We start from the raw sequence: 16,751 nt of genomic DNA on the forward strand, positions 1-16,751 counted from the left end.
GAAAACTTTACAATTCGGGTCATTATGTCCGTGTTTTAAAAGTACATCTATGATTTAGTATACTTTACCTTTACTCTGTATTTTTCTTAGATTTTATTGTTCCGGTTGTTTTTGTTTACCAGATTGGACGTGTGGGAGATAAACTCCCAAGGGGAGGTTATATTGTGGGATAAAAGTAGAAATATTTGGAAGGTGCGTGACTGACAGGACTTTGGCCGGGTCAGGGCGTCTCCAACTATTTGCTTAACTGATGAGAATTTGGACTCCAACTATTTGCTGAACTGATATGAATTTGGCTGGGTCAGGGCAACTCAAATCGAGCGCCCGGCTAGAGAAAAACAACACGTCATCGCTGACCGAACACAGTATAAATGCCACTGTCGCCCGGACAACTTTGGAACACGACTGAATGTTTTGGATAAAATAGACAACGTGTCCCCTCTCATTTCTCTCTCTCTCTGCTCTCTTGTGTATGTTTTGGAGCAGGGCCGATAGACGTCCTGCTCTGAAACTTTGCTTGAAACATCTCTTGGTTGTGCATTTTATTTTATTTATGATTCTGTTGGTGTTTGTAGAGTCCAATCCTGGATCCACTGGTGGGGTTACAGACGGGGTATGTGAAGGAGATACTGGGGGGAACAAGGGGGTTCTGAAGACCATGCCTTTTTGCCCAATTTGCTGCAACGTAAAAGATTTTATACATTTTGACTATAAAGGATTTCATATGATTGACTGGGCTTTAGTTCAATGTACAAGGTCAGAGCAGGCTGTTCGAAATGCATAATATTTTGTCTAGAGAATTTTGACAACAGGACTCTGACGGAGGACGGCAGGCGTTGTTTTGAGAAGCCAGACATCAAGGCGCTGTGTTGTGAGAACGATGGGCGCAATCACTTCCTTGGCACGCCCATGGGAGGAGCCGAGACGCCATAATTGGTGTTGTGTCAGGATGGACTCCATGATGCTGCTGCTGGCTCTCTCCAGCACCTCCGTGTGTGACACTCAGACTCTCCATGTGCTGTCGAAGATCTTCTGGAGACATCTTGCATGCAAGGTCTCCAGGCTTCTGAAGTGGCGCCAGTAGTTGTCATGATTGCTGATTCGGGGCACCTGCGAATGCCCCGTTGGCGCCAACAACCCTGGTTGCTGATTGGTTACCTTTTTTTAAACCATGGCTTCCAAGAGGAAGCTGTCAGACTGTCCTGTGAGCCTACGCTTTCAGCTAGGCAAGCTCCGTACCTTCCGACAATCTCCTGCTCTGTTTTCTCCTGCCTGTTACCCGTTGCCGACCTGTTTCTGGACCCGTTTCTGCCCTGCTCTTCCGTCCCGGCCATCGACCTGTTTTACCCTGTGTCCTGACTGACTCTTGATTCAGACCTTTTTTCTGGACTTGATTACCGCCCTTGCTACCCTGTCCCGGCTACCGACCAGCTTTCCTGCCACCCACGACTCGACGCAGAATCAGCTACCCGTGTCCGACGATCATCGGATCGTGGAAGCAAGCACTGCTCTCTATTTCAATAAAACTGAGTTTAACGAACGCTATTGGGTCTTGTCCCCGTCTCTGGCTTGTGACAGTAGTTAGTCCATTCCCCAAATCCATACAGTAAGGTTGTAATGCAGACAAGAAGGTTTGATCACATGACCCAGATTTTAGCTAATTTGCATTGGCTCCCTGTTAGCTTAAGATGTGATTTTAAGGTTCTGTTGGTATGATACAAAATCAGGCATGGACTTGCCCTCTCATATCTTTCAAATGTAATTTCCCCTTATGTTCCTGCTTGGAGTCTTCGCTTGGAAAATGCTGGTCTAAAAATAATCCCAAGAGCCAAGAAGAAATCCACAGGTTCAAGAGCTTTCTCCATTCAGGCCCTGGTGCCCTGGAATGCTCTGCTGAGATACGATCTGCAACCTCAGTGGAAATGTTTAAATCTAGGCTTAAAACACTCTTACAATCTATAGCTTATGAATGACGTATGTGCGGCCCCTTCTCAAGGTTCCTTAATTTCCTCAAGATGAAGTTTCTCTTTGCCCTCATGTAGGGTATGGATCAGGTGATGGTGTCATAATAGTCTGTAGTCCGTACAACCCTTTGAGACTTCTTGTGATTAAGGGTGTTGCTGTTCTGGAAAACCCTTTTCCTTAACCGACCAAAGGACTGATGCTTGCTTGTGGTGGTTCTCGATCTCTTCATCCAATGAGCAGGTGTCAGACATTACGCTCACCAGGTACCGTAAATTCCGGACTATAAGCCGCTACTTTTTTCCCCAGATTTATTCTGTTATGTGTTCTACGGACGAATCAAAAATAAGGGGCGGAGAAAACGCGGGCTGATGGGAAATGTGGTAAAGCTGAGTTACCGGTAGATCTGTCTGTTGTCGCAGCGAACAATAGTGGGTATATATTTTTCCCACCCTTAACTTTGGAAATATACATTTTGTTCCCTTGGATGACTTTCAACGGGACCCTGACTTTAGAAGTCTGCATCATACATTCATTACGGGTATCTTTTGCCAATTGTGATGACAGCTGTGGTTCAGAATTATTTGAGGAATTTACAGCGTGAAGACTATACTCTTAGGGATCATTTCTATAGTTTTTGACTTGTGAGGCATCCTTTTTGCCCTTGTGGACAGTGTCTGCTGTGTTTGATCCCCGGCCTTTTGGCTAAGATCAAGTGTAGTATCTGTTGGAGAGGGAATAAGAGCTTGCTCTGTCCACTCCACGCATCGACCCGGTATTGCAGTACCTCCGGGAACGGTGCATCCGCAATGATCGCAGCAAGGCTTTAAGGCTAGGACCTTAGCTTGGCCTTTAGGCTGAGTGTAAGAGTCCCGGCTCCTAGGCTTTGTAGCGTATTATGAACTGACCAACAACGGATAACGAATAATGAATAAAGAAGATAGAAAAATAACCCTTAAAAAATCCCCCCCCCACAGTGTGGCCCGGATTTTGGCACTGGTCGCTGCATGGCTCTGTGGCTAGGACCTTGACTCAGCCTCTTGGCTGAGAACCATTGTCTCGGCCCGTGTCTTTATAGTGAATTATGAATTGACCCATAATGGTTAATGGATAATCGATAACGAATATAGAACAATAACTCTTACAATGTCGTAGGACTTACTGCGGCTTATACGTGGGTGCGGCTTGTATAAGAATAAAAGTGCAAAACTACTCAAAAATTTGTGGGTGCGGCTTATAGTCAGGTGCGCTCTATAGTCCGAAATTTACGGTATTTGAAGGTAGGCACAATGAGCAGCTATGAGGGCTTGAAACCCTAAAATGACCCTGATTTCCTCCTCATGTTTTGAAGGTCTTTGGTCTGAAACCCAAGCTATGAAACCATCCTTTGAAACCCCTTACTCAGTAGCCAGACGTTCTCCGTCTTCAGGAGCTTCTGGGGTCCGAAGGTGCGTCGGATGGAGCCCACATGGCCGCTCACCGCTGACATGGCGGAATACAGACTCCCGTCTGAAAGGAGAACAAACGGGAAGGGATGAGAAAATGGAGCCTGGTCGATGATTTGAGAGAAGACGAGGGGACGGGGAGAGAACATTAAACACGAGCGAGGCAGAAACCCCCCGAGGTCCAAACACAATGGAGATAATTGAGAACCGAGGAACACAGTAGCCTCCTCTTAAGCCTTGTTTCCATAGCGATTGCTGATAAGGATGGAATAATTAAGACCCCATTAACTCAGACATTGCTTCGTGGCAATGTTCCCTGTCATTTTCCTTACAGGTCTGAGCGTTCACACAATGTCGGTGAGCAACGCTTGAAACAACAGTGAGCGACCGCAATCCCAAGTGTGGCAACTAAGTCATTATCCAACGTGTCTGAAACTGGACATCAAGTTACATTTTGCTGAGTTTCCGGCAATGCAAAATTATTTTTCTCTTTTGAATGAATTGACTCATGTACGATGGCCGACAAACGTCATTTGTTTTTACAATTATTTCACAAGATTTCCATTTTTTTCCCCTGGTATCTTTTGTCGCATATTACTGACATTTTGGGGGGCTTTTAGTCGGTTGCACCATACACAACTGTATTTAATCACATTTTTGAGTGGAAGTACAATGTTGGCAACAAGATTGACTTGGTATCATTGGAAATGATTTGAATGCAACACAAACTTTTTCTTCTTTTTCCCTGTTTTTTTCTTTTTTTTTTAAATTCCTTTTAAAAAAATCATTGTGTTTATTTTTTCCGAGCTGTTACCTTTTTCTTTTTGTTCTCTGTTTACTTTTTTCCTATGTTTCTTTCTTTTCTTTTTTTCTCTTTTTTTTTTCTAAATTTTTCCTTCTTTTTTTCTTTTCCTTTTGTTTCCTTTTTTCTCAGCTTTTCACTACTTTTTCATTTTGGTATTTTTTTCTTTTTTGTTCTATTCCGCCCTCCTTTTAAGTCATTTTGTGCATTATTTTACATCGTATTTACTCATCTTGGGATTAAAGAAGCAAAAACAACCTGAAGAGCCGCTTAGGACCCGAAAGAGCCGGTTCCTTTTGGTGAGCCGAGCCGAAGGAGCCGGTTCGCGACAAACTCTACTAACTTTACTCAATTTCGTTCTAAAAAAATCTTATTGTGTTTATTTTTCCTAGCTGTTACTTTTTTCTTTTTGTTCTCTATTTACTTTTTTTCCTTTGTTGTTTCTTTCCTTTCTTTTTTTCTGGCTTTTCCCTGCTCTTTTTTTTCTCCTCTCCTTTTGTTTCGTTTTTTTCTCTTCTTTTCACTACTTTTTCATTTTGGTATATTTTTTTTTGTATTCCCACTTCCTTTAAGGGTCATTTCATCTCATTGGCTGTACCGCTTATCCTTATTAGGGTTACGGGGGGGCTGGAGCGAATCCCAGCCATCTCCGGGCAGTGGGCAGGGGACACCCTGAACTGGTTGCCAGCCAATCGCAGGGCACACGGGGACAGACAACTCACTCGCTCATTCACACTTAGGGACAATTTGGACCGGACAATTAACCTGAAATGCATGTTTTTGGAATGTGGGAGGAAACCGGAGTGCCCGGAGGAAACCCACGCAAGCACGGGGAGAACATACAAACTCCGCACAGTAAGGCCGGTGGCTGGATTTGAACCCACGCAGGAGGTTCCCACAACCTCAGAACTGTGCCGCACACGCGCTAACCACTGCGCCACCGTGCTGCCCCCCCCTTCCTTTAAGTCATTTTATGCATAATTTTACATAATATTTGGTCGTGTAGGGATTAAAGAAGCAAAAACAACCTGAGGGGTTCCATGAAGGTAGCGAGGAGGAGGACGGAGCAATCAATCAATCAGCCCATTTTGTAAAATCGTGGAATTTGTGGAAAGCAATCACCCACAAAAAGTGTTGACAAGTCGAACATTTCCCATGGATCATCAAAACCCAGCAGAAGCAGATGTCATTGGATCAGTTTTTCAAGAAACGCCAGCCATAAAGGTTATTGAACATTTTTGTTAGTTCCTTTATTCTTAGTTTTTATTACTGTATGGGTCTCATGTTTTATGTTTATTGTGCGGTAATCTAATATTAACATGTATTTGTTTCATGTTCTGACGCATTTAAAAAAAAAAAATTGTAATGTACTTTTGTGGGGCTTGGAGCAGATTAGCGCATTAACATTCGAAATGCGTCTCTACTTAAGAAGTTTTCAGGTTACGAAGCTAACCCCAGAACGAATTACATACGTAGGCAGAGGTACCAATGTACCCCAGGCTCCCACCTCACTTTGCATAATCGTTTTAATTTCTCGAGACTTACACTCACCAAAACGTCAAGCTTCGCCTCCCACGACCTCCTTCGTTAATTCCTTCCATGTTCCAGTTTTTGCAGTTTCCCTTGCAAGCTTCCCTCTCAAAATCTCTTCCTCTACAATCCCGGTCCTAAACGCCCTTCCCACCGGTACGGTCTTTTGTTGTTTCTGTTTAAATAAACGCCCTCTAGTGGGGTTTGACCACATCCGTTGTGTCCTGCGTTTGGGTCCGTCCGACACCTCGTAGCACACATTTTGTAAATAGGGGAACACGCGAGGACAAGGTACCTGTTATGTCCAATTTTTAACTTTCTGGCAAATACTTATAGGAGCTGTACGGAATTTGGAACTTTACTTTCTGCCGCCATCTCCTGGCTTGAAGTTATAATTGCAGCTCTTTCATGGTGACTGTGCAAATATGTGCATTTCTTGGATAAACTCTTATTTTTTTCATCATTTTTGTTTTTGGAACTTTCTTACTTTCACCATTTTCATAATGTCACTGTCCAGCACTCCCCCCAGCCCCTCAATTACCCGATTCTCAGCTCAGGGGGAAACGTAATTTAATCATCTAAAATGTAAGAACAGCATTGAAAAGTTTCTGTATTTCTCTAACCGGTATAAAGCTATGGAACAATCCCATGAGTTCAAGAAAAAGAATGCTTGGTGGGTACAAAGGAGAACTTTTCAAAAGTTTGAGAACTAATAAGTTATGCTCCGGCTCAGTCATTTCTGAATAAGTATTTTGTTGTCTCTACTTTGTCAGGGTTGCCATGGCGCCCAATTGGCCCTGCCCTCATGTCACAGTTGCCATGGCGCCCAAGTGGCCCCGCCTGTATGGCGCCAACTGCAGCATGTTGACAGATTGGCTCCCTGTCAGTATTTGGACTCTGTCCTGTCAGTGCCCTTTTGTCGTTCCGTCTGCGAATCTCTGTTTTTACACGGCAAGCCCTTTTACGCCTATCCTATTTTTTTTGCTCCCGTTTGTCTCCCGCTACCATCTGTTTTGATCTCGACCACGTCTTCTCTCCCGTCCCGAATTACGACCTGTGTTGATCTCGACCCCGTCTACTCTCCTCTCCTGGCTTTTGACTTGTTTCCTATCCCGACCACGTTTTTGCTCTTCTATCCCGGATACAGACCCGTTTTTTTCCGTTCCCGACACCGCCATCGCTCGCCACGGAAGTCCCACTTCCGAGTATCAGAGCGACCTGCTTCCCGCGTCCAGCAATCCCTGGATCGTGGGCGTGTCCTTTCCCTTTCTTCTAATACAACTTTTGAGAAACGTAACGCGAGTGGGTCCTGTTTCCGTTCTGGTCTTGACATACTTTTGTTTTCTGGTTTATGTAGCGCTCTCATTTTTTTATTTCTGCATGTTCTTCTTTCAAACAATTCTTTGACAACAATCAGGAGATCTTGCACTACTTGTAATGCATATTCATTACACCGACTGGTGTTCTGCCCCGAACAGCTGTGATAAACGTAAGACAAAAACAATGGAAAATAAAGCACAAGGGCTCTTTGAACTCACCTGGGCGTTGTCAACACATATTTTATACAGAAAATATGTCACTTTTTTTCGGACACCCTAAACAACGCTCAGCACTTTTAGTACATTTACAAAACTAGAACACTATTTAGAAGACATAGACATAGGTCCATAGAGCTGCAAGAACATAACCCGAGTGGTCATGTGACACAATACAAATATAAGCAAGTGATGAATGAGAATGAGTGATTAACCTTACTAGCTTCTGTCTCTTCTTAAAATATTCATTCCAGTCCTGGGACCCTGGGACTTTCTGCAGGGAATGAGGGCAGCAGCATAGACATAGACTCTATTAGTCTACCAAATGTTAAAGTAGGTCTCCAAATACAGAAACTGACGCTGACTTTTTGGTTTTAAGACACTGAGAACAATAAAAAAGTACTTTGTATATGACAATTTGGGATTATGAGGCACTCTTAGCCAATCTATGTATAATACCGATATCTAGTCTAGCTGGTCCAGCTGAATTCGGATGAACAGCCCCAGTTTGTCCTGGATATGTTGCCAATGACTCACATTGTGATAATTTATGCAAGAAAAACACAATCTGTCAATAGAGTGCACTCTAATCACAGTGGGGGACGGAAGAAGCCAATTTGGGTCAAGATTGAAGTCTGGTTTGGTCGTGACTTAAGCCGTAGGGGCGCTACGGAATCCAGGACACCAGCCAGGGTAGCATTAAACTCAAACATGAGTGAGTCAATAGAGCCTTTATATAAAGGAAACGACACAATTACTCTTGAAAGAAGATCAGAGATATCTGTCATGACCCAAATGTAGTTTTAATCTATTGTATCCTCAAATTGAAGTACACTAGAAGTACCACATTTGGCTTGACTACACAGAATGAGCATAGGATAGCCAATTGACTGGATCAGTTGAGCTGTGCAAGAGAAAAACTAGTGGAAACAATTCAGTAATGACTCTCTGTCATGCTAATGTGAAGAAAACAATGTTTGGTGGGGGCCTAACCGGCCCCTACTTTTGTGTCATGATTACCGATGAGATTCACCTGTGCCCGCTCATTTGGCGCTAACCACCGCGAGTTCTGATTGGCTCCCTGTCACTATTTGAACCCAGTCCTGTCTGTCCCCTGTTGTCGGTCTGTCTGGGAACCTCAGTGGATACTAGGCAAGCCTTTTTCGACTTTGAATTCCCACCTGTCCTGTTTTTGCTCCCGTCTGTCTCAGGCTATGGTCTGTTTTGCTCCTGACCATGTTTGTTCTCCCGTCCCAGCTTACAATGGCTTTCTGTCCCCCGACTACGTCTACTCTCCTGTTCTGGCTTACGACTCGTTTCCGACCCCGACCACACTTTGTTTTCCCAGTCCCGGCTACTGACCCGTTTTTTTCCGTCCCTGACACCGCCATTGCTCGCTACGAAAGATCCACTTCTGTATTCAGATTACAATCAGAGTACGAGAGTGACTTGCTTCCTGTGTCCAGCGAACACTGGATCGTGGGCGCAGCCCTTTCTCTTTCCTCCAATAAAACTTGTGAGAAACGTAATGCAATTGGGTCCTGTTTCCGTTCTTGTCCTGACATTTTGTAGTATTACTCTAGTCATATTTTCTGTAAAATGTTTGTAGATTTTCAGTTTTTTTTTCTTATCAAATTGAGGATGGAATGAAATATTAGGTCCCTGTTTTGGAGCACTCAATTTGATAATAATTTTGTAGTAAATGTTTATTAAATGTGTACATTTTTTTGCAATATGTTTGCCAACTGACTGGATTACTTTCTTCATTGGTTTGCAAATGTCATGATGACTGATTACTTTCACCTGTTCCCGTTTGTTTGGCACCAGCGGCTGCTGGTTACCTGATTGGTTCCCCGTCCTATTGAAGCTCAGTGCTTTCACTTGCCCTTTGTCAGTCCATCAGTGAACCTCTGTTTTCACAAGGCAAGCATTTTGACTCCCGTCGGTCCCGTTTTTTCACCCGTTCCCACCCGTCTGTTCCTGATTTCCTTGTTTGTCTCCTGCGACGACCCGTTTTTTGACGCCGACCACGTTCTGATCTCCCATCCCTGCTACGACCTGTTTTTTCCATCCAACCACTCTACGATGCCCCGCTCCAGAAGATCCACTTCCACAATCGGAACACGCTCCGATCCCGTGGGCGGCTTGCTTCCAGCGTCCAGCAAGCACTGGATCGCTGGTGCTGTCCTTCTTCTGTATTTCAATAAACTTGTGAGTAACGTTACGCATCTGGGTCCTACTTCTGTTCTAGTCTTGACAGGTGTGTGTTCAAATCAGAGCCGAAAATAAACGTGCGCGGTGGAACTGTGGATCCATTTCCCGTGAGATTATCACACACAAGTGTACAATAGCAGTGATTGACTTCTGGAAAGAGAAGTCAAACATTTACAACTTGTTCACAATGTCTAAAAATTGGTGAAAGTTCCCACTCATCTGTTCCTGATTTCCCCGTTTGTCTCTGACTACAACCTGTTTTTTGACCCCGAGCACGTTCTGGTCTCCCGTCCCGGCTAATAAACCGTTTTTTTGACCCCGACTAAGTTCTGATCTCCCGTCCCGGCTAACAACCCTCTTTTTTCCTGTTTGACCACACTAAGATCTCCCTCTCCAGAAGACGCACTTCTGCATTCCGGACACGCTCCGATCCCGTGAGCAGCTTGCTGCCCTTGTCCAGCGAGCACTGAATCGCTGGCGTGTGTTTTTCCTCTCTATCTCAATAAACTTGCGAGTAAACGTTATGCGATTGGGTCTACCATTTGTTCTGGTTCTGACAAAGACTGAAACATAGGAACACTTAGAAAAGAGAATGAGGAATTGTATGATTTCAGATCAGATAAATTGAGCTACAGAAAAAAGCAAACATAGTAAACCTGGTAATCTGCCATCTTTTGGGGAAAAGAGGGACTGCAGGTCCCAAACCATGACAAGCACTAATAAGGAACCAAATGAAGTTTTAAAAAGGTTGGTGCCCCCTGGTGTATGACAACCTAATACATTCGGGTTTGATACCCCTCCCTCCCAGAAAACACAACAAAAACTGTCATATTTTGAAAAATAAGAAAAACCCAGATGAGTTCTGTTTAAGGGCAGCACGTTGGGACAGTGGTTAGCCCGTATGCGGCACAGTTCTGAGGTCATGAGATCGAACCTCCTGTGTGGAGTTTGTGTTGTGGTTTAATGGAGTCGGAGCTTCCAGGAAATTCCAGGCTTGTTTTTCCCGGGTTTAAATGTTTAAATACTTGCCAAGTAATAGCATTCTGCTTGGCGTGGAACAAGCGGTCAAGTCAGGGATTTGGATATGTCAGGCCGACCCAAACGAATTTCTTGGAAATTGTGTAACTTTGGAGAATCGAAATAGGACGAAAACATTCTGGGGAAAGACATTGTCAATTCCTGGTAGCCTGCATTTTGAGATAAACCCCGACCACGTTCTGATCTCCTGCCCTGGCTAACGAACCGTTTTTTGACCCCGTTTGACCACACTAAGATCTCCCTCTCCAAAAGATCCACTTCCGCATTCCGGACACGCTCCGATCCCATGAGCAGCCTCCTTCCCACGTCCAGCGAGCACCGAATCGTTGCCGTGTTTGTTTCTCATTCTCTTTTCTAAGTGTTCCTATGTTTCAGTCTTTGTCAGAACCAGAACAAATGGTAGACCCAATCACATAACGTTTACATGCGAGGGGACGAACTAATGTCTGCTACAAAAGGGTATAAAAAAGCTGATTGTCTCCTAGACGAATGAGAACTCCGTTTTGGACTCTCCCGCCGAGATCTCTTTGTATCTTGTTTCTATATTTCGAAGCAATAAGGTCTGCTTTGAAATGTGCATGTTCTCCCTGTGCTTTTGTGGGTTTCCTACGGGCAGTCCAGTTTCCTTCCACATTCCAAAAACATGCATGTCAGGTTCATTGGCCGGTCCGAATTGTCCCTATGAATGAGTGAATTGTCTGTCCCTGTGTGCCCTGCGACTGGCTGGCAACCAGTTCAGGGTGTCCCCTGCCTACTGCCCGAAGATAGCTGAGATGTGCTCCAGCAACCCCGCGACCCTACTGAGGATAAGCGGTGCAGATAATGGATGGATGGAGTACATCAATCGAGACCTTCCTCTTGGTCTCCTCCATTTTACTTCAACATTTGCTCCTCATCCATCCTCTCCATGTGTCCAAACCAACCCAGTACTCTCTTATCCACACGCTTGCTCAGTTCCACGACTACTCCAGTTCTGTCTCTCACAATTTCATTTCTCAATCTATCCAATCTTGTCACTCCTAACATACTCTTCAAACACTTCATCTCAAAAACATTTTATTTCCTTCTCAAATCAGCGTTCAGGCTCCAAGTCTCTGCACCATACAACACAGTCGGGACAATCACACTCTCATACAGTCCCCTCTTAACATCCATACTCATACTCTTGTTGCTCATCACTCTTCTCAGAGCACCCAAAACCTTGCTTCCTCACATTCCATTCCACCAACTGCAGCCACATCACAACCCAAGTATCTAAAGCTTTCAACTTCTTCCAGCACCTGTCCATGCAACCTTATTTCTAACACCATGCCCACTCCATCACGTGAACCTTACTCGTCCCAACATTCACACATAACTTACGCCTATCACATACTCTTCCCAATTCCGTTATCAACCTTCTCAATGTTTCCTCAGAATCAGACACAAGCGCTGTGTCATCTGCAAACTACAACTGACTTACCTGCCACATCGTTCTACTGTTATCCATTATCTCTACACCTCTGCCAAATACTCTTACATTCACCTCTCACCACGCCATCCATGGACACATTAAACAGCCATGGTGACATCACACACCAGTCAACACAGGGAACCACTCACTTGTCTCACTCCCTACTCTTACACATGCTCTGCTGTTCACATCAAAACTCATAAAAACTTAATAGTTTTCACCTTTAGGATAATATTGGTGGCTTTCTTTTCTGAACAAAACGTACAAGGACAACTGAAGCCATTCCATGTTGATGAATACAATCAAACCTAAAAAAAGATCATCAAACCCCTGTTCCATTAAATTGTCAAAGTCATGTCTGTTAAACGATCCGCCCGGAGGAACAAAACAGAACATATTGACCTTGTTCGGTTAATGAGGACCAACTGCGCTTGGGTCCCCCCGGTGGATGAACATAAATGTTTTATATGAGTTTGCATGTGCAGAATACATAGACCAGGGGTGTCGAACTCATTTTAAGTCGGGGGCCACACGATAGAACAAACATTCCGTCGGGGGCCGGACTAGTAGATTCAAGAGAAAGAAAAAGAGAGATAAAGAAATAAGAGAAAGAGGGAGGGACAAAGAAAGAAAAAGAGAGAGGGAGAGAGCGTGAGAAACAAAAGAGATAAAAAGTCGTGAGAGAGGGGGAAAAGAAAGAGAGGAAGAAAGAAATCCAAAGAGAAATAGAAAAACAGAAGGAGAGAAAAGAGAAAAGAAAGCGCGAAGGGTAAGAAGAGATAAAGAGAAAAGAGAGAAAAGAAAAAAAGGAAGTGAGAGCAAAAGAGGTAAAAAAGACAAAGAGAGAGAAAGAGACAAAGAGCAACAAAGGAAGAGAAAAAGAGAGACACAGAGAGTGAAAGAGACAGAGACAGAGAGTGGGAGAAAAGGGGTGGAGGAGAGAGAGAGAGAGAGAAACAAAAGAGGTAAAAAGTTGTGAGAGAGGGGGAAAATAATGTGAGAGGAAGAAAGAAATCCAAAGAGAAATAGAAAGACAGAAGGAGAAAAAAAGAGAAAAGAAAGCGCGAAGGGTAAGAAGAGAGAAAGAGAGAAAAAGAAAAAAGGTTAGAGCAAAAGAGTTTAAAAGACACAGAGAGTGAAAGAGACAGAGACAGAGAGTGGGAGAAAAGGGGTGGAAGAGAGAGAGAGAGAGAGAGAGAGAGAGAGAGAGAGAGAGCAACAAAGGAAGAGAAAAAGAGAGCTACAGAGAGTGAAAGTGACAGACTGAGTGGGAGAAAAGGGGTGGAAAAGAGAAAGAGAGAGAGAGAGAGAAATAGCGAGAGAGGGGGAAAGAAAGAGACAGAAAGAAATCCAAAGGGAATTAGAAAGAGAGAAGGATAGAAGGGGAAAGCAAAAGAGAGAGAGAGGAGAGAAAAGGAAACAAGGAAAAGAGAGTAAAATTAGGTAAAAAGAGAGAGAGAGAGAGAGAGAGAAAGAGAGAGGGAAAGAAAAAGAAAGTGAAAGAGAAACAGAGTGAGAAAAAAGCAAGGAAAAGAGAAAGAGAAACAAAGACAAGTCCAGTGTCTTTGTTCGAGGCACCTGGCTTGGCAACATCAAGTGGACATATTTCAACCTGCAGCCTGTTTTTCTCTTGCGCTTCTCTAAACGTTCCCTCGCGGGCCGGTCTCAATCCCTGATCCGGCCCGCGGTCCGCCTGTTTCACACCTGTGACATAGACAATGACTCTAGAAAAGGTTTTTTTACCTGAAGACAAGCTGATGGACTTCTGCGAAGGATACTGCGGAGAGATGTCGGACGGGGACCCGATCTGTCCCACGCCCTGGACGTCGGTTAGCACCGTCTCGTTCACCTAGACGGGAACACGGCGTGGCGTCGGGAACGGTGTTCGGGACTGGGTTCTGGGTGAGGCTTTTAGGAGGCTTACCAGCATCCAGCAGCGAGGACTGCCGGCGTTGGTCCCACACACGATGAAGGTGTCGTTGACTTTCTGGATGACGGTGATAAAGTTGTCGCATTCCAGCTGCGAAGCAAACCGAGGAGATAAGTGAGATTGGGAACTGATGAGCCGAGGAACCCGACCTTTACCGGAGGATGGATGGAGTGAAGAAAGACAAAACACTGGGGCTACTTTACATAGATCTCTAGATAGATAGATGGATATAGACATTTTATCTATCTATCTATAGATAGATAGATATAGACATTTTATCTATCTATAGATAGATAGATAGATATAGACATTTTATCTATCTATCTATAGATAGATATAGACATTTTATCTATCTATCTATAGATAGATAGATATAGACATTTTATCTATCTATCTATAGATAGATAGATATAGACATTTTATCTATCTATCTATAGATAGATAGATATAGACATTTTATCTATCTATCTATAGATAGATAGATATAGACATTTTATCTATCTATAGATAGATAGATAGATAGACATTTTATCTATCTATCTATAGATAGATAAATATAGACATTTTATCTATCTATCTATAGATAGATAGATAGATATAGACATTTTATCTATCTATAGATAGATAGATAGATATAGACATTTTATCTATCTATAGATAGATAGATATAGACATTTTATCTATCTATCTATAGATAGATAGATATAGACATTTTATCTATCTATAGATAGATGTAGACATTTTATCTATCTATAGATAGATAGATAGATAGATATAGACATTTTATCTATCTATAGATAGATAGATATAGACATTTTATCTATCTATCTATAGATATAGACATTTTATCTATAGATAGATAGATATAGACATTTTATCTATCTATAGATAGATAGATGGATAGATATAGACATTTTATCTATAGACAGATAGAGATAGATAGATAGATAGATAGAGATAGATAGATATAGACATTTTATCTATCTATAGATAGATGGATGGATTTAGACATTTTATCCATCTATAGATAGATATAGACATTTTATCTATCTATAGATAGATAGATAGATGTCTAGATACATGTCTAAATACACGTCTAGATCGAAATAGATACATGTCTATATTGATTTCTAGATAGATGTCAAGATGTCTACGGACATCAATGACCCATTTTAGATTTGCCATTGACTGGTTTATATTCGCTATTTTCTACTTAACTAAGCTAGCAATGAGTTAACTGAGCTGGCATGAGTTAAATATCATTAAGATTAGTGCTTTCACTCGCCTGTTGTCAGTCCGTCAGTGAACCTCTGTTTACACAAGGCAAGCATTTTTTACCCCCTTCAGTTCCATTTTGTCACCCGTTTTCCACTCATCCGATCCTGATTTCCACGTTTGTCTCCTGCTACGACCCATTTTTTTGACCCTGACCACGTTCTGATCTCCCATCCCGGCTAACGACCTGTTTTTCCGTCTACTACACTACGATCTCCCGCTCCGGAAGATCTACTTCCGCGTTCGGAACACGTTCCGATTCTGTGAGCGGCTTGCTTCCCATGTCCAGCGCGCACCAGATCATGGGCGCTGCCTTTGAATGAATGAATGAATGAAAACTTGATTTAGTATTTTTGTAGTATTAAATTGTTCCAAAGTTTGACTCCGCACACAGACACACACATACTTTTCCTGGTGGTTCTCATCCTTCGGGATTATGAATTTACAACAGCCCCTTAAGTTATAATTTCCCTCTTTCCGAATGAATCATTTCCTCTATATCTCAATAAACTTGTGATTAATGTTACGCATCTGGTTCCTGCTCCATTCTAATTGTTATATGTTGAAGTGTCCTTGGGCAAGACACTGAATCCCTAACCGACATTTCCAAACAGGGGCGGATTTAATTTCATCCACAATTTAACTACCGTATTTTCCGCACTATAAGGCGCACCTAAAAGTCTTATTTTTTTCCAAAAGCTGACCATGCGCCTTATAATACAGTGCGCCTTATATATGGATCAATATTAAGTCGCAACAAAGGCAAGCAGCCGCCGACTAGATTTTCCCCCAAAGGCGAAGTCGTCCGCGGTGTATGCTGGGATTTATATACCGGCGTTTCATTGGCTAACCAATGTGTAAATCATCATTTGAATCGATCACTATTGGCTATAGTTATTCGGAGGTAAAGGAGGCGGATCCTTTTTATCATTTACAGGCTTGCATCGGCTAAAGGGGCAAAACAAAGCCTGCAATTGGCCGAAAAATAGGAATGTAAATAGCATGTTGGGTTGACGGCATAGAGAAAACAGTATTTTTTTATTCTGTACTGTATTTGTAAATATTTTACTCTCCTGGATTTACTAAACTCACGGATATAAGAGGACTATGGTTGCACATTATTATTGAACACAACGACTTCGGTGAGCTACTCCGGCTATATATTTTCCCAGTATCTTGTTTCAGAGTGATATCGATGTTTATGTGATGGGTCTTTTTTTAAATTAAACTCAATTCCAAGTGTTTATTGTCATATGCACAGTAAAGTTGCGAGTGAAAAAGAAAATAGAAACTAAGGAATGGTTGGCATTTCTTGAATCCCAAGACTTTAACCTTCCGAATGATTTGAAACGATGCATTTGAGTGACATCGTACGGACGCCGCATCCGCACGTGTCTGAGACACGTATTTGCTTCTTTGCAAGCTTTGGGAATGTTAAGGGTTTAAGAAGTTGGACTCAACTATCTGACTGTTTTGTCGACGTTCCCATTGTAGCGCCTTATAATCCGGTGCGCCTTATGTATGGAAAATATAGGACCAAAAACTATTTTTGGGGGTTGCGCCCTAT

The 16,751-nt window shown here is 42.9% G+C and overlaps 1 protein-coding gene and 1 pseudogene across 1 annotated transcript in view; one reads left to right on the forward strand and one right to left on the reverse strand.

The window, feature by feature from the left end:
• LOC148373084 (semaphorin-7A) overlaps window positions 1–16,751 on the reverse strand; it is a 55,056-nt gene that overhangs the window by 22,389 nt on the left and 15,916 nt on the right. The window contains exons 4-6 of the mRNA XM_088327585.1: window positions 13,904–13,999; window positions 13,723–13,828; window positions 3,364–3,471 (exon numbers count right to left, since the gene is read on the reverse strand). Of these exons, the coding sequence (XP_088183711.1) occupies window positions 3,364–3,471; window positions 13,723–13,828; window positions 13,904–13,999 (310 nt within the window). The remainder of the gene's footprint in view (window positions 1–3,363; window positions 3,472–13,722; window positions 13,829–13,903; window positions 14,000–16,751) is intronic.
• LOC148373085 (U2 spliceosomal RNA) lies at window positions 2,648–2,771 on the forward strand (annotated as a pseudogene).

The sequence above is a fragment of the Urocampus carinirostris genome, chromosome 2, assembly GCF_059441175.1.
Source record: "Urocampus carinirostris isolate Australia breed hairy pipefish chromosome 2, RoL_Ucar_1.0, whole genome shotgun sequence".
In the NCBI taxonomy this organism is placed as follows: Eukaryota; Metazoa; Chordata; class Actinopteri; order Syngnathiformes; family Syngnathidae; genus Urocampus; species Urocampus carinirostris.